Source organism: Colias croceus, chromosome 20, assembly GCF_905220415.1.
Source record: "Colias croceus chromosome 20, ilColCroc2.1".
NCBI lineage: Eukaryota > Metazoa > Arthropoda > Insecta > Lepidoptera > Pieridae > Colias > Colias croceus.
Window position 1 is genome coordinate 5060041 of NC_059556.1, and position 17964 is coordinate 5078004.

Genomic DNA, 17964 nt, shown 5'->3' on the forward strand with positions numbered 1-17964 from the left:
ATTCTCGATTAAGTAGATATTAATTAAACATAAGTATTTTATATCACCCTAAAACCTCCACGAAGCTGAGAAAAACGATTAAGCCATATATAACTTACCATTCCCACAGATGAACAAGGCAGTCAAACATAACGCAACCTTTTTCAGTGCTCATACATGAAGCCGGAGCGGCCATCTTGATTCCGTTATCTTCAATATGCTTCCATAAATTCATTCAAACATCGAGGTATATCTGTAAAGAAAAGGTGCCAATTAGAAATTTGGTAGACCACAATGATGATGAAATAAAATGAAAGTGAAATTGTAGTTATTGTTTATCCGTGTGGGTATTAAATTACAGCGTGAAAATTATACATTATTATTTATTGTCTTTGAGAGCTTTTTGTTATATAACAATTTTATAGTTCACTTTTGTTTTCCGTGGTAATTAATTATAATAACTAGCAGATTCGGCGGTTAAAAATGTTAGATTTTTTTTAATTTAATTTACAATTCTACTCTATATGTCATTATGTAGTTATTTATTAGATATGTGAGCAAATCACAAACATCAATATTAGCCTTTTGAATGGGCACAAATTAAAATAATATGAGGATAAGTATCCGAATCAAAGAACTGAATATTTATATCTGCATCTGCATGCACTGCATCTGCATCACTGCATCACTGCATCTATACGTTTGCAACGTAGAAGTAAGCACATAAAAGTACACACGGAAGTAAGTACATAAAAAATGTAAATTTTAAGTTCTCTAACAGCTTCAAAATTATGAACAGAGTTATGTCGTTGCAGACTCTTTCCATTTATGTATAAATTACTTTTTAATACAATATGGTGTCCCAACCACTGCTCTAAATAATTTTGTAACAATCTTTAATACTACAATGAAACAGTATTTTACTTCCAAAATTTAATTTCAGAAACGGAACATTTCTATTGTTTCAACCGCGTGGGGTCAGCCTACGGGCAACACTATTTAGACCGCAGTATTTACCGAGAAGAGAATTATATTTCACTTCCACAGCCTGTGATAACGGTACACTATCTCTCATCTTTTAAGGGACAGGGGTATTAATCGTATAATGTACCGTAATGAGTTTATCTCTACGTATAGTAATATGTACTGTGTACATGGTGATATGAAATATACATATATGGAGTCAATAAATAAAATGACGCAACACTGGATTTATATAAATAAGGAAATAAATCCTATATGTGATATTAACAACAAAATTAACTGAAAAGCTAAGTATGAGCAGACGCAATCTCCGGACTGACGCAATGAAATTATTTTAAAATTAAAATCCTCATCCTCATGGTGGTACTTAGAACAAGATACTATTATTTATTGTATAAACATGTTAAGTAACAATTATTAATTGTTTGATACCTTAGAAACAAACTAATAACTCAAGTAAGAGTAAAAATTAGGTACACTTTACACTTTAGAATTTAAATCATATCAGGACGTGAAAGCATTGAGCCGTTTCAATATGTGTGAATATATTCATATCTTAAATTTATTCCGAACAGAAATCTGATAAATGATCACCACCATTTTCCCTGACCTAGGAAACTCGCTTCGCTTTGATTCTCCAGTACGTCATCACGTATTTTATTGATCTTGCCGTAGGTGGCTTCAGTCGTACTACGAAAGTTAATCCAAACCCACTATGTGTCGTATTACCTACACCTATTTTCTCTTATAAATATTCAGTATCAATTTATGGGTTTTTTTACTAATATTTAACTGACAAACATCATGTATATTAATCACATTGCAAAAATTAATAATTTGCTTGTCGTTTAACTTTTTAATTAGGCAGCCATTTCATCCGCATAAGCACCGTCTAGGCTGCAACAAAACCTGAAATGGTAATTTACTTAGATTCTAACACCGACAGTTTTCAATGTCTGAAAAAAACACCTTGAATAATTCATAAAGTTTTAACATCATCAAGAGAGAAATCAAATATCGTTGTGGTATCATCTATACCATAGATATAGGCATATCCAGTCAGTGTTATCATAATATTAACTGCGTGTTATTCAATCTGGGTATATCAAATCCTAAGCTATTGTTTGTTAAGCATGACCCACTAGTCGTTGCAGTAACGGCTAGTATCGATTGACACGACACGCTTCATTTGTTTGCTCTATATTATGAGGAAATTCCGACGTTTTTGCACAACAATTAGTTAATTTAATATAACGGTAAACGATAGCTTTAAAATCTCATGACGCATTATCAAATATTTACGCAAAATTGATTTTATTCGTGGGAGTTGAGTGTGCTTCGACAGCACGAAGTCGCGCTTAAAATGAAGCTGTTATTAGAAGAACTCAAACGTAGCAATATTGAAGCTTGAACACCAAGGTTATGATAACATCACCATTCTCTATTTAAAATGATCCTATACCATCATTATAAAATCCAATATGGAATTGCAATTGTCTGGATCCACACCATCCAGCTTTCGTAACTTATCAGTTATCGCTCTTACTTAATAGTACTTAATTTCATGTTAAGAAAAACGTTAAAATGAAACACAAATGAAACAAAACCATTTTTAAATGCATTCTTACACAACAGAACAGTCTTTACAAGCTCTTTTCAAATTCAGAAAACCTTGAGTTTAAGAAAGACAACGTGATGGAAATTTATCATTTAATATTAATGTATTCCGTTGGAAGAGACTTGAGACGTCCCGAGGGACCTAAGACGTATGTAGAATAAATAATGACACAGCCATTTGACCTTTTTCTTTCTTCTGAGTTTGCGGCTTCATTTGTATGACTATAAACGGATGATCCTTTTTTATCCTGGAGAAGCCCTAGGCAAGACTTAGGACTTGGCAATACCCCAGCGTCGTATGATTGCGTAAACATTAAACAAATATTTGCTATGAATACTTGGTCGAAGATCGAACCAAATATCGTGGAGTATCTAGTATATAGTCACTTTAAAGTTTAAGCATAATATGTGTATTACACTACACAATAACAATGAAAATTGATCCATGTCCAAGCATGTTACGTTAATGCGCCTTCGTTATTGAAACAACTTCGATTCATTATTATATTCCTATTTCCGCATTAAATTCAAAATACTATTTACCAATAAATGCATAACTAATGTTAGTCCTTGAAAAAGATTACATAAAATATTTTGTATACCACTTGTTGCCCCAGGCGTGCTCTTTATTTCTTCATGAATAAGTAGTAGGTAAGTACCTAGTTACGTATTATTTTAATACTTTTAGCAATTTATAAAAAAATGTTTTTTTTACATAACGTTCTTAAGTTAAAACTTGCATTTGAATGTTTAATACGTGGTGAAAGTAATCAATCATATAGCCAATACAATTTGTACAAATTCACAGTTATTTTAATAATAATTACTCACATAGTCAGAATTATAAATCTGGCAGCAATCGATAGTAATTATTGTGCAAGATAAAGATAGTTATTGAGAAATATCAGATGATTGAAGCGTGAGTCGAGCTGCCTAGTGAAAGTGTCCCTACCACCCTACCGTATGGATCTACCTTATTGCGTGTTATTATGACCATAAATCAACAATATTCTACTGTAAACAATGGTTTCTTATTATCATATAAGTAAAGTGACAAAAATGTTCATAACAAGTAATAAATTATTGCTCAGAAGCTTTTAATATATTACGGTTGTAAATATTAAATAAAAAGGTGGTTTATTTTTTTTTTTTAGATCGTAATCAATATCACAATTTACCTACATATGTAGGTAATAGTATCTTATTATTAATTATATTATCCTTAAATTTTTTAGCTCAGTTTAACAAGTGTAAATGTATTAAATTAAGTTTATTCAAAATATTTTGATTACTGGTTTATTTAACCAGTCAATACGATTGTTTCTAATAACTGTCAAAGCTGATGGTCACTCATTCAGCTTTTCTATAATCCCGCCAAGTCAAGCTCGTAATAACAGAAAACAGCTTTCCACGTTTAAACACGTAGGTACATGAATAACTTTTACCAATTACACATTAACTTTTCCCATTTACTTATATACTACATTCTGAAACCAGTTTCTTGAAATATCAGTGTCGAAAAGTGAAAATTAATGTGTATGCGTAATAAATTAAATGTCTGTTTATGTCATTCCACCGTTTTCATAAAACAAGACAAGTAATTTTCACAGTTAAAGAAATTGCTTGTTTTTTACACATATGAAATGGCGAAAATGTAAATGATAACGTTAACAACGTACATCTACATGTAATGTCTTGTGAAATCCTTTAGTTTTTACGAACTTTTCATTTATCAGCAATTTAATTTATCTCTTACACTTAACCTAACAGGAACGCAGCATCTTACAATATAACGAAATTTATTATATGTATTTCATTAACGTTTACTTGGGGTGAGGGATTGATCCGTTAGGGTGCCAGTATCTTTACTGTCTTCGAATTTGAAATAGTAAATGTTGCCATAATATACGATAGAAGACTTTCAATAAATCCAAACACTTTTAATAGGTCGTCATATAATTAAACTTAACATCATCATTCAATTAAGGCTTTAAAATCAAAGCAGCCATTAGACAGCTATTAACTTAGATTCGATCACGATTTCGAATCAAAATCATTCCACTTTAAAACCGTATTAAATTATTTTCACAGAAACGTAAGATAATAAACGAGTAAATTTATTCTGTGTTTTAAATTAAATAAAGCTAAAACAATTACGATATAATATAATAAGGAATGGCAACAATAACTGGGTCATAACGTGCCAATAATTACCTATGTGTTACTTACCCAGTCCCTCGTAAGCGATTCTGCGTCACACTCATAAATACTACGTCAGTACATAATCCGTCCACTATAACCCCGTGAACCGGCATGCATATTAGGTGACGATTATTTAAGATAACGTAATGCAATGAATGTTATCTGGATAATGTAATGGAAGCGGTATCGATTGAGCGGCGCGCGGCCGCGCGGTCTGTGACGGAATGAAAGCCGGGCACCCTGCGCGCGTTTTCCTTCATTTCCCAATTCCCGCCTCGCAGGGCTGTCGGGGGTTGTAGGAAACTGTGTTCATTGCACTGCGCCGTATCTCTCGCCGGTGGACGCTCTACTCACTACGATCTACATGGAGGGCGATCGAGCGTGTTATTGTAACGCTCTCAAACAAACGCCTTTCGTAGTTATGCCTCATTGGTTTATAGAAGCGTTGAGATAATTTTAATTTTAGGTAAAAATATCATAGCAAACATATAATGTAGCGATTTCAACGACCAATCATACAGATTTAAAATATACTTGGTACATCAGATGCTATGGTGATAAATAATATGTCAACATTAAAGTTACAGATGAAAATTTAAATTATATTTAAATTTAAAATGTAATTAAAATTTCTAAGAAACTCTCCATTTGCATAATACAAGGCTAAGCTTTCAATATATGACTCATTAAAACGGCGGTATAGAAATACTTAGATAACATAATACGCAACAAAAAATCTTAAGCATTCAGAAATTCCCATAAGTTTTAGGTACAAGTTTAATATTTCCACGTAATTACCTCTCCAAGGGAAGTCTTTAACGTTTCAGAATTAACACCTACCCTTTAAAAAGTACGTACTTAATATAAATTAAAAGAGCATGCTTACCGCGTCTTTGAGTGGTGTCTGTCGTGAAAACACTCGACGGAGGGTGAGAATCCTGACTAGGGTAACATTTATGTAACTTTGCGCTGAATAGGAAAGGGATTTTTAAATGTTGGACTATGTTTAAATTTGGTTATAAAAGAGGAGTTTGGTTGTTAAAATATTGTTTCAGCTAGTGTAGCTGGTAAACACTTTCGCCTTTCGCGTAAAAATAATATCAATAACAATTATTGTTTTACTTTTTCAGGTTGGTTACCTGCGCGTGGCAACTAGACATTCATACAAACACTCTTTGATTACAGTATTAAGTATTAATACTAACGATTTAGTAACCTGCATAATATATTTAACTACTTTATGTAGTTAAAAAGCTGCTATTTTATATACCTAATAAACAATTTTATTTATGTGTGATCTATGTATAAAATATACATACCTAGTAGATAATATGAATAAAACTAGTAGGTATGATGCGGCAAATCGATGGTGCGCCTAGCCATAACCCACCCCAACGAATCACAAGGGCTCGACCCTCCTCTATTTTCAAGGCTGCGATAATGAATATGTATTAACTGCGAAATTGTTCTGTTTTATATTTCTTTTCAAACAACGGAAGTAACAACGTTTACAATAATTTTTAAATGGCGTTTTTAGGAAGTGGGTAAACGGAGAACGTATTCGGACGCGATTCCATGAGTGAATTTTCAAATTGTAAATTTTATAGTATTTATATTATGTACTTTACTTAACATAATATATTATTAGCTTCTATGTTTATTTCTAGCTCCATGTCTGTACCCAAGTACCCTTTCTGTACCTATGGATTTACCGGAATAGATGAACTTAATTTTTGGAAAACTTGTAGGCAAATTACTCAGAAAAATTAAAATAGTTAAATGCAAATTAGTACCTAGCAGATGACGATAAATTAAATTTAAAATTGAGATGTCATAAATAATTTAAATATATATTATACCTATATGCTTACCTATATGTTATAGTTGTATCCAACATTATAGATAATTCCATATTAAAAAAGCTGTAGTCATATCAAAATGTATGACAGCCTATTTTAGGCTATTAACAAGATGTTTTTTTTTAGATTAGTACATGTAAACATATAACTATTTCTATTAGGTACTAAAATAACTATACCTACTCGACTGTTCATCTAAATAAAATAAATAATTTGTGTTAATTACACCTCTTAAATCAGAGAAGGCTGATAAGATTTTAAAAATATGTAAGTGCTAGCCGCTAGGTAGTTGGTTTGTTATTTTGTCTCGGCTAGTACGTCTTATTGGGGTAAAAATTGTTAAAAAATTAAACAACTTAAAAAATCATCCTAGGCTCCACCTATTGAAAGCTAAAATAAAACTTCATAAAACTTACCACTTCCGTGGAAATTGCCAGGCACCCACTTTTTACTTTTGACCGTAAGTTGTATTTTTATTTTCCAAACTGTAGGTACCGGAATGAAGGGTGGTTACGAAATTTAATTTTAATTAACTAAGTATTTATCTTTTAAACTTTTTATAAACTAGACATACCAATATCCTTACCAATTTCCAACAGAACAGGAATATATTTTGTAGCTTCGCTGATCGCTCGTGTTTTTACATTTTTTTCTTATTGACCGGACCATAAAACCTATTTGGCGATGATTTGGCGGGAAATTTTTGTGGCAACTGCCAATTTTATTTCTCTACCTACCTATGAAAATCAGCGAAATCAGCAATCAGCATTGTGTTCCTCACTGTCAAAATATGAATAATCCTGTGGAATAATCTCAATAATCTGTATAGGTATTTTAATAGACTCGTTACGGTGTGATCACTCAGTCTCCATAACCAAATTATTTATTGTTAAGGTGAAATCGTCTGCATCTGTTTATTAATGGTTTATTATTATTTAACTAAATCACAAATAATCAACTGTTTATTGCAACTGGCAATCTAAAAGCAGAATTGACATAATATTTTGACAAGTTGACATTAGCCGTATTGAATTTGACGACTTGATAAGAATTTGAATTTGTTTTGTTTGTCAAGTTGTAACGGTCGTCGGTCACAGTTTAGAGTTGAAAACTAGGTAATTTTTAGTTTTTATCTTTGTTAAAGAACGTGCTATAGCTTAAAATAATGTCGGAAACTGAGATTAAAGAAGTAAAAGAACTTGAAAATAGAATAATTAATCACGAAGCTTATGGAAAACCGTAAGTATAAATGAGACCAATTAGAGCTTCCGTCGATCGCTACATTTTGTTGTTAAATGTGTAACAACATCTTTGTTTTAGATACAAATGGTCACCTAGAGACTTTGAACTGGGTTCAGCACTTGGACAAGGAAAATTTGGACACGTTCATGTAGCACGCGAAAAGAAAACGGGCTTATTAGTCGCTATTAAAGCTTTGTTTAAATCACAAATCATGCAATCAAAATGTGAAAGACAAGTTATGCGAGAGATAGAGATTCAATCACACTTAAAGTAAGTTTCTACTTCTATCAATAATTGACTATATTCCAGATATACTCAAAAGATAAATAAAATTAAAAATTGTATCATAACTTCTAGGCATCCAAATATTCTACGATTACTGACATGGTTCCATGATGAAAGACGTATTTATTTAGTGATTGAGTTTGCGGCAGGTGGTGAACTTTATAAACATCTTACAAATTCACCCAAAGGAAGATTCCCGGAGCATAAGGCTGCTCGTTATATTTATCAGGTTTGTGTCTCTCTATCATGATTTTGGCGGGAACTTGAACGTCTTTACTATCATCATAATTCGTACATTATTGAAACATTCACAATGCAATAAATGTGTGTGAACAAGAAAATTACTTTTTTCATACCTTTTAGGTAAATAAACACAACAGTCAACAACAGAAGCTAAACTTGTTTTAGTAGTCGTCATATTTTAATAAAATTGTATAGTGTATTTTAAAAATGTGTGGATGTGTTTTTTTCCTCTACCTTGTGATAATCGCGGAGCAAATTTGGATACTTGGCAGTGAATTAACATAAGTATAAGAATAGCATAAAATATATCCTTAAAATTTGTTTATTCTATGATAATCCTTGCAGCATGTACAATAAAATTTAATTTTTTATAGGTAGCAGATGCTGTGGAATATTGTCATCAGCATCATGTTATCCACAGAGATATTAAACCTGAGAATATTCTGGTTTCCTTCAATGGTGACCTTAAATTAGCTGATTTTGGCTGGTCTGTCCATGCCCCCTCAGAAAAGTAAGTTTGAAATCATCTTTACAATCATTTTATCATAAGAATATAGTTTTATTACTCAAATTGTATATATTTATCTTAATTCAAGAATGATCATTAAACTAAGAACTAGGATATGATAATAACCCTTTAGTAATTTTCTAGGAGAAAGACTATGTGCGGTACACTTGACTATTTGCCACCAGAAATGATAAAACATGAAGTTTATGATGTTTCCGTAGACCACTGGTGCATTGGTGTTTTATTGTATGAGTTCCTGGTAGGAAAGCCTCCATTTGAGAGTGAAGGACAGGACAAAACATATGCTCGGATATTAGCTTTAGATATGACTTACCCTTCTTATGTACCAGAGGGAGCAAAGGATCTTATTTCAAAGGTAAATTTATTTATATCTGTTTAAGTGTTTAACTAAATTATTGATTTAGGTTAAAAGTTATTTGTAATGATTTAACATATTGTTAATAGCTTGTAAAAGATTAATATTTAGATTGAAAATCACTTATAGCTAGAAAATAAGACAACAATACTTATTTTTAGATTTAACTTTAGTAACAAATTTAATCCTATTTGCAATATATTTGGGAAGTAATTAGTTTTTCATATTACTTTCAGTTACTACGTCATTCAAGTAAGGAGAGACTGTCACTGGACTCTGTAAAAAAACATGATTGGGTACAGCAATTTCAAAATACGGTTTCAAAATAATTCATAAGTATTTTAATTTTTAAATATCATAAAATTATCAGTATCAATTAATTAAAAATTTTGAAAATTATATTTTGATCATGAATTTCTGCATATTAATAAAAACACAATTATGTTAACTTGAAAAAATTTATTCGTAACAAAGTGTAAATATTCGTGTATATGGAGTTATCATAATATATCACAGAGAGTAGCCAAATTTACTGATCCATTTAAGACCTTCCTTAGTGTTTCCTGCAGGCTTGTATTCCAAGGCGATCCAATCATTGTAGCCATTGCTTTCTAAATGTTTGAGAATGTACTCATAATTGATTTCTCCTGAAGCGTCTGGCTCATTGCGACTCGGAACTTGTGCAATCTGTAATAAGGTTGGTTAGTTGAAATAAGTATTTGAATAATAGGGTGGCATTCAATTTAACTTTTTAAATTATAAATTATGCTTATTTCAAACACAAGAAAGAACTAAATGGAACCAATAGCAAATAATACATTATAATTATATGGTCACATCTTTTTGTTCTGGAAAACTCAAGAAAGCAAAATAATCTATTTTTTGTTGAAATTAAGACTCTTTGTATCAGCTAGTTGCTTTGTCTCCATTTTTAAGTATCTATATTTTGACCCAAATGTAGGTTATATTATTTCTAGAAATTTATTTATTATACCTGCACGTGTCCAACATATGGCATGAGATTCTTTATATTGTACGACATATCTCCGCAAATGTGTTGCAAGTGGAATATGTCTAGCTGAAGCTTTAAGTTATCACTTCCAATTCTTTTAATAATTTCTACAGCTGTAAAAAAAGTGTTTGTTTAAAAACTCTATGTAGTTCCCAATTTCTAGTATAATATTATTATTACAAAAACTTTGTTGCTGTTGAATTTGCTTTTAATAATTTACCTTTTGTATAATCGCTAAGGAAGTATTTTGGTACAGTATGCTGATTTATGGGCTCAATTAGACCCATTAAATTATCTTTCTTCAGTTCACCTGCAGCATATAATAAATTGCTCTCAAACACTTCCCAGTTCTTTGCTGTAACAGCATCTATCTTTCCAGCCATTATATGTACTTTTCTTACACCAAGTGCTTTAGCATAGTTGATGGTTTCCTTTAAGTTTTCCTTAAATTCATTTTCTTTACCGGGCACTGCAGTAACACCTAATTCGCCTTTGCTCACATCTCCTACATTAAAATAAGAATAAGAAATTGGTTTCATTATTTCTCATAATAAAAGATTATCTAGAATATTCAATACAGAAAGTTGATAATAGAATCCTACCTGTCTTCAGATTTATTAGAACTTGTTCAACGCCAGCATTTTCCTTAGCTTGTTTTACCTGCTCTATACTATGGCCAAAAGGAAACCCGGTCTCCACAGCTTTAAAACCTGCCTCTTTTGCTAATGCATATCGTTCTAAAACTGTAGCTCCTTCAGTGAACATAAAAGCTAAATTGGCACAAAACTTCATCTTTACTATTTCACTTTTTATATAAAAAAAATTATATTAGTTCAATAGTTGTGTAACCACTAATAAAAAGGTCACAGTTTTCCTAACATTTATATTAATTGTTTACATACAGTTATCAGTTTTCTTATCTAACCAAAACGACTACCGCGAGATACTGAATAAATAAGGCACTTTTTGTGTACATAGCAAACCACACTCCACAGTCCACAGATAATAATTGCTATTTGCTACTCGGTTGACGTTCGCGTTTATTGACAGATTTATATTTTTTTATGGCAAGTTAATAATTCAATGTTAAGTCTTTTTTTGCTCGATCACCTTCAAAGAATCGATTCAAAAGCTACTTTGCCTTTTTAACATATTTTGACTAACTGGATCAAGAGTTATTAAAAATATAAACAAATAATATTTCTAATAAGCTTCATAATATTATTATATTTTATACTCACCAAGATACTATAATATATCATCGTATTTAAATAGGATTAGTCAAATAATAATATATTTAAGCTGAAGTTTTCACATATAGGGATCTGAACCTATATTTAATACCATTGTGGGTATTTCATAGAAATTATTCGGTTTTCATGCCAAACCACCGGTTTCAGGTTTATGATTTTCTACACTATCGACTTCTGTCTCCATTTTATTCAATATAATTATTATGAGTTATATTCATTTTACATGTTTCAATTAAAATTGCTATTAATTATGGTGGTAGGTGACTACTGTACTTTTTATGAGGATTAACTAACTGTTTAATTCATTGAAATTTATTAAACTAATAAAATAGTAGGTAGTGTGGTAGGTACAATTAACCATAGAGATTGATGTTGAAATTTTTAAATTGTATGGATTATAATTTGTTTAAAGAAAATAAAAGAAATATGTTTATAAAGCATTTGAATGCAAATATCAATTTGTATCCAGGATAGAAATAAAACAACCAAGCAAGCTTATAACTCTTTCTCATTATTTTCAGTATAACCCATTGAGTACATTAGATTAAATATGGATGTAAATAACCATATTTTTATCCGTAACAATATTAGCATTTAAACACAAGGTACATAAAAAATCTAACAAGTTTGTATAACATGAATGTCGATATTAGGCGAACAAAAATAAATTATACTTAGGAAATGGCCACTTCTATAATGTTTGGTTAACATAGCGAAGCTGCACATTAAATAATTATTAATACAATAATGTAAGGTGGAATAGGTGTATCCTAAATTCTTAAAACTACTTGTTTGATTCACTGCTCAATTTAACTTGACAAATCATAAATGCATTTTCTGATGTCGTAGTACAGTGCTTATAGAGGTATTCACGGTTAATTATATAAATATAATTTTTGATATTAACACAGCCATATTTTACTACGTTGTGTAGTTGTAAATCTTAAACGCTAGATAGTGTACTTAAACTATAAAGTTGAATAGTTAATAGAAAAGTATACGATTTGAGCAGACTGTGCCAATACCCTGTATCACTTAGTCTTTCTATCCTTCCGACTTCCGAGTTTCATCATGGCAACCTTTGATGGCATCATACCACAGTATCATCGTACCTACTGAGAAAACTCGCCCATGAAGTATCTTCACAATATTGTCACTGTAATCGGTCTTAAACCTGTTTTTAATTACTAAAGTTACTTATGTACAAATATCACAGTACTCCGAAAATACATATGCAAGTGTGCTGTATGGGTCCTTTAGGTAAAGTTTTACTTTTCTCTTAAAATTTCGATGCGGTTGAAATTATATTGATATATTACAATCCAAGATATTTCAATTTAACCTTAGGAATAAAAAACAGGTCAAATCATCCAGAGTCAAAATCGTTAAATCTTATCTTATACTACTGTCTTTTTAAAAATATCATACAAAACTCAGACCAATATTTTGTATCCTCAACTTTCAGCAATTCTTAAAGTATTTTCACTGGTTTTCCTTCTACTATAATTTAATATAACAGACATAAATTCATTGGCCTCGATAAATATATTGTCATTGTAACATACAAAAGTATCGGAACTTGTCGGCTAAAACTATTTAACAGGTAGTCGTCTCAAGTACTGACCAGAAATTTCTCGTCTTGACCTTTTACAAAGTAAGAATTTATTAAGGAATAACTTTGGAGATGTATTTTCGCAAGATTTAAGCTTTTCTTGCGGGTAGAAATAATATGTACACGAAGCATGAGGCGATCAAAGCTACTTGATAGTTGATACATGGTTTAAACGCTTTCAGCATAACGAACTCCATCTCCAAAGTTATTTTACACGTATAATTGCTGTTTTAGAACCAGCAATAGTTAATACCAAGTCTTAGAATGATACAATAATTTGTAAAACTATCACTTAAATTATTATCAGTACAAACTTAGCAACGTAGTGGAATGTGATCGTTTACCATTCGACTAGTCTTAGGGAGACTGGGGACTTTGGTGATAGAAGGAAGTCAAACTGGACATCTATTTCACCTTCGTACTCCACCCGCCAATTTTGTAGAATCTACAAATAACAGAACATGTTTATTTATTAGCAAAATAACGTCGTAATTCATAAAATAAAATCGTGATTCTATGGTTCCATATGAAAAAAGATATGGCAACACAACTGATTTCCGTTATTTTACAAATAAGAAATGTAATCTAAAAAACAATAAAAATTTTAATTATGAATTTTATACAATACCTATCAGCGTGAAAAAACTGAAAAATTACTCTTACTTTAACATAATTCTCTATTTTTATTTTTGTGCATTAAATAAAATAACTATGTACGTAGCTAAAGGATAAAAAATGATACTAACTTCATAATAAAATCTACACTAATATTATAAAGAGGAAAACTTTGTTTGTTTGATTGTAATGAATAGCTCATAAACTACTGGACCGATTTTAAAAACTCTTTCACCATTCGAAAGCTACATTATCCACGAGTAATATAGGATATATATAATAATATTATCACCAACAGGAGCGGAGCCACGCGGGTGAAACCGCGCGGCACAGCTAGTAACTTATAAAGCTAGTTTTTTTTTTATAATCGATAGGCAGACGTTTGACCACAATCCCACCTGATGGAAAGCGGCGATGTGGTCTACTTGGGTGCACGTCTGCCTAGGAGGAGCCTATTCACCCTAGCTTTGAAGAGGTCCAGGTTGTATTGCTCAGGAAAAATAGTGGTAGGGAGATTAGATTAGCTTACTAGATTGTTAATTAAAGCTGGTTAACTGATGTACCTTAGCAACTAACAAATGCAGCTCGAGCTCAACGAATCTCTTCCCGGGGCACATGCGCTTGCCGCGGCCGAACGGTGCGACGAGCGACGCGGCGTGCGGCTCGCGCACGTCGATCCACCGCTCAGGGAGGTACTCGCTCGCGCGCCAGAAGTTCTCTTCCCGCCGGCACGCGGTCACCGTGTGTGCGAGGACGAATGTCTGCAAATAACGGAAAATTTTTAATTAATTTAGTACATAACTATACTAATATTATAAAGCTGAAGAGTTTGTTTGTTTGTTTGTTTGAACGTGCTAATCTCGGGAACTACTGGTCCGATTTGAAAAATACTTTCGGTGTTAGAGAGCCCATTTATCGAGGAAGGTTATAGGCTATATATTATCACGCTACGACCAACAGGGGTGGATCCACGGGGGTGAAACCGCACGGAGCAGCTAGTACAATATAAAATTAAAGTTAATTTGTTAACAAGTGAAGCATTTTCAATCAAGTTAAGGCGGTATTCGTTTTATAGAATATCTGTGCCAGTTAGATGATGTATTGATTTAACTTCCTACTAAAATAGTTCAAATAAAAACTAATAGTTTAAATCTCACCCCAGCTGGTATTCTATGTCCGTCAATATTCACAGGTTGCTCCAGAAGTCTGGCCAAAAACGGTACAGTGGGTAACACTCGGAACGCTTCATTTGCCGCAGCTTTCAGAGATGGCGCTAATGCTAATTCTTCTATAGTTAAATCACCACAAGATGGCAGCTCTGATTTTATTTTTTGTTGCCAGTCCGGTCTTCCACTCAGTAGATATAGCAGAAATATCAAACTGTTCGCAAGCTGGAAAATACAATTATTTAATTTGTTATTTCGATAATCAAACAACATTTTTTGTACCCATATTTTAGATAGTTAAAACAAGTAAACAAGTTACTTTATGTAATTTGAATTATTTTAAATTTTAAATAATAAGATATCAATTGTCAGCATACTTTGGGTATTGGGACCAATTGACCATGAAATTAAAAAATATAATAGAAAATCCTAAAAAACAAGTCCTATTATCCTTATGAACGACCCTGTTAACTACAATACGAATCCCCAGATTCAAATAAAAGAGCCAGTAAAAACTTAATCAAATCTATTCAACCGAAAAAACGTTTATCCATTCAGCGATCTCAGACTAGGTTTATAACTACGTACATAAAGATCCTAGACAATAGTGCACTCACGGTCTCAATGCCAGCTGTGATAAAATCGATGACGGCGGCTTTTTTGTCCCTTGTGTCTAGTTCGGGGTTCGCGAGTATCTTGAGGAAGATCTCTTGCATGCCGTCATCCTGCGCCGCGCCGTGAGTCCTTGACTTCGCTTCCTCCATTAATTCCGATACTATCCTGCCATAAGCAATGCCGTATGTTAGATGTGTTTTTGGGTCCTTTGTTTGAGATTTATTAATCTGAGTACAAACAATATCGATTCTATATTTTCTTATCTGTATCTATTTACTTAGTTTTATTAAAATAAACTAGAGGCACATTTATTTGAAATTAAACTATAATTTATAGGTATTTAAAAAGTATCTATGAATTGCTAGTACAGAATACGATTGGAAACTCACGTGTGAATAGTTTCCTCGCTCCTCACGAACGTTTTGTAGAGCCTGGTAGGTGCAAACTTCCATAAAGGCGCACCGTAGTAGGAGTCCCTTTGAGCCCTAAAGTGAGCTTTCACCGCAGCAGCCAGCGTCGCCGCCCGACCCGACATACATCTCTCTAGGAAGCCTAGCCTTGCACCAAGCATAAGACCGCATACAGCTGAAATGAAAAATAAAATTGAATTGCCAATTGTAAGCACTACACAAACATTACCTACAATTGTAAATATGTTATGAAATATCTTAATTCACTAAAATCCCATGTTTTATTCGCATTTTTTTAGTTTCTTAGCTAGATAATAACAATAATGACTAATCTCTTAAAACAATTAGTTTCCCCAAACGGGTTTGGACAAAAAATATAGAAGACTAGATTTGAATTGATTTGAATCATTTTAATTGCTAATCAGCATTATCTCATCATATTTATTTAGAATTGAGTTTTCTTTTATTCATATAATATAAGACAACTCAATTCAAAGAATTTTATAAAGTAAATATTATGTTAACATGTTATTTACTATATTACCTCTAAATTCTTTAACTTTACAATGTCGGTAACACAACATTTTCTATCGATCAATCAATCTTGATCATTCCTATTGCACTATACCTAACTTTGAGTGAAATCGGATTTATATAATTTTAATTGGATGAAAACGTGCTATATTTGTTGATCTGGTAAAGCATCAACACAACCATTACCTAATTAATGAGTGTAATGTCGAACATACACAAATGGAGATATCAGACAGAAAAGGAGACTGGTTCTGCAGACTGCACATATGTGCATGTAAATAAGTACTATAATATTAGCCTTAGATCGTTGTGGTTACTAAGTATGTAGGACAGAAGGTTCGACTAACTGTTCTGAGGAACTAGTTTGACGATATTTCCCGTATACATGTTTTAACTATATGTTTACAATGAAAAAATAATAACCTTATAAATATGGCTACAAAATTAAACACAATAAATAAAACCTTAATTATCTAAGTTTGTCCGACTTCAAAATTTTACTCATAATAATATATCTTTGCACTTTTTGCACGTACAGTTCTTGTCTAATTAAAAATATACTCCTAGGTATGTTATAATTAATCGTCATATTAAAGCTCGAATAACTTAATTAGGTTAAATATGCTGTTCAAAGATACTAGTCAATTAGTCGTGATTATTCTAGAATCTAGACCTAATCAAGTGGTGCTCTAATTTGATAGACAAACCTAGTTACTTATCACATAATCGTCTATTCACGAACTTAACCCACATTCCTATTTACGCGTAGACGTTGATTAATAATAATGTTACGTATTATGAAAATGAATTTATTGAATTACGCCAAGATCGTCGAGGTTATCGCCATACTATATTTAATTTTTATCAAAAAAATTGTTCTTATTGAATATCACGATTAGGTACATCCTACTCGCAATTATTAACTTTATGTGCTTCGATACATAAATCCGAACAAACAATTAATGTAATTGGGCACAAGACTAGGGGAGAGCGGGGATGAAAGTCACATTTTTAACTTTTTTTATGTAACTTCCAAAATACGTTGTTTAGGAATGATATTTGTATACCAAACGATAGTGTAATTATTCAGTTACAAAATAAATTAACGTATTTTTGTATTATATTATCAGTTGTAGAAATATTTTGTATTTTTACCCTAAAGAAAAATGTGACTTATAACCCCGGGTCAGGGATGGTTGTCACAATGCCTAGGGTAGGTAGTCACATACTAAATAACGGGCAATTTATAAATAGAAAGTCACTTTTTGGTCTTATAATTTTACGGAATAGTTTTTAATTAAGAACCCTTAACGAAATGAAACCGTAGACAGTCTTTATTTCAGTCTGAATATTAAGAATCACAATTTTAGCAAATAATAATAAACGTGAGTCAATATGGAGTCATCAAGGATATATGGACTTCCAGCAGGTTTGTTAGGGTGATTTTCCGGT

General features: G+C 31.9%; 3 protein-coding genes across 4 annotated transcripts in view; 1 reads left to right on the forward strand and 2 right to left on the reverse strand.

The window, feature by feature from the left end:
- The first annotated feature begins 7687 nt into the window (after positions 1-7687).
- Positions 7688-9745, forward strand: LOC123700720 (aurora kinase B). Its single transcript, XM_045648033.1, has 6 exons — positions 7688-7880; positions 7962-8153; positions 8241-8397; positions 8786-8922; positions 9064-9295; positions 9532-9745. The coding sequence occupies exons 1-6, from the start codon at positions 7807-7809 to the stop codon at positions 9622-9624; spliced, it is 885 nt and encodes a 294-aa protein (XP_045503989.1). The 5' UTR covers positions 7688-7806; the 3' UTR covers positions 9625-9745.
- LOC123700721 (putative hydroxypyruvate isomerase) lies at positions 9740-11317 on the reverse strand. The gene is made up of 4 exons (XM_045648034.1): positions 10910-11317; positions 10528-10812; positions 10290-10420; positions 9740-9982 (listed from the first exon to the last, which is right to left on the reverse strand). The coding sequence occupies exons 1-4, from the start codon at positions 11097-11099 to the stop codon at positions 9806-9808; spliced, it is 783 nt and encodes a 260-aa protein (XP_045503990.1). The 5' UTR covers positions 11100-11317; the 3' UTR covers positions 9740-9805.
- Positions 11318-12050: 733 nt separating this feature from the next.
- Positions 12051-17964, reverse strand: part of LOC123700719 (ecdysone 20-monooxygenase) — a 30472-nt gene continuing 24558 nt past the window's right edge. For both annotated transcript variants that reach the window (XM_045648031.1, XM_045648032.1), the window contains 5 exons: positions 15958-16153; positions 15571-15733; positions 14945-15178; positions 14351-14548; positions 12051-13617 (listed from right to left, as the gene is read on the reverse strand). In XM_045648031.1, coding sequence (XP_045503987.1) covers positions 13513-13617; positions 14351-14548; positions 14945-15178; positions 15571-15733; positions 15958-16153 — 896 coding nt within the window. In that variant the 3' untranslated portion in view covers positions 12051-13512. The remainder of the gene's footprint in view (positions 13618-14350; positions 14549-14944; positions 15179-15570; positions 15734-15957; positions 16154-17964) is intronic.

What these genes read in the sequence shown, in the direction of transcription:
- LOC123700720 (XM_045648033.1), top strand. Translation starts at nt 7,807, where the DNA reads ATGTCGGAAACTGAGATTAAAGAAGTAAAAGAACTTGAAAATAGAATA. An exon ending in GTCCATGCCCCCTCAGAAAA is followed by an intron (nt 8,923 to 9,063) that starts GTAAGTTTGAAA and finishes GTAATTTTCTAG; the next exon opens with GAGAAAGACTATGTGCGGTA. An exon ending in CAAAGGATCTTATTTCAAAG is followed by an intron (nt 9,296 to 9,531) that starts GTAAATTTATTT and finishes TATTACTTTCAG; the next exon opens with TTACTACGTCATTCAAGTAA.
- LOC123700721 (XM_045648034.1), bottom strand. Translation starts at nt 11,099, where the DNA reads ATGAAGTTTTGTGCCAATTTAGCTTTTATGTTCACTGAAGGAGCTACA. An exon ending in TCTAATAAATCTGAAGACAG is followed by an intron (nt 10,813 to 10,909) that starts GTAGGATTCTAT and finishes ATTTTAATGTAG; the next exon opens with GAGATGTGAGCAAAGGCGAA. An exon ending in CATATGTTGGACACGTGCAG is followed by an intron (nt 9,983 to 10,289) that starts GTATAATAAATA and finishes ACCTTATTACAG; the next exon opens with ATTGCACAAGTTCCGAGTCG.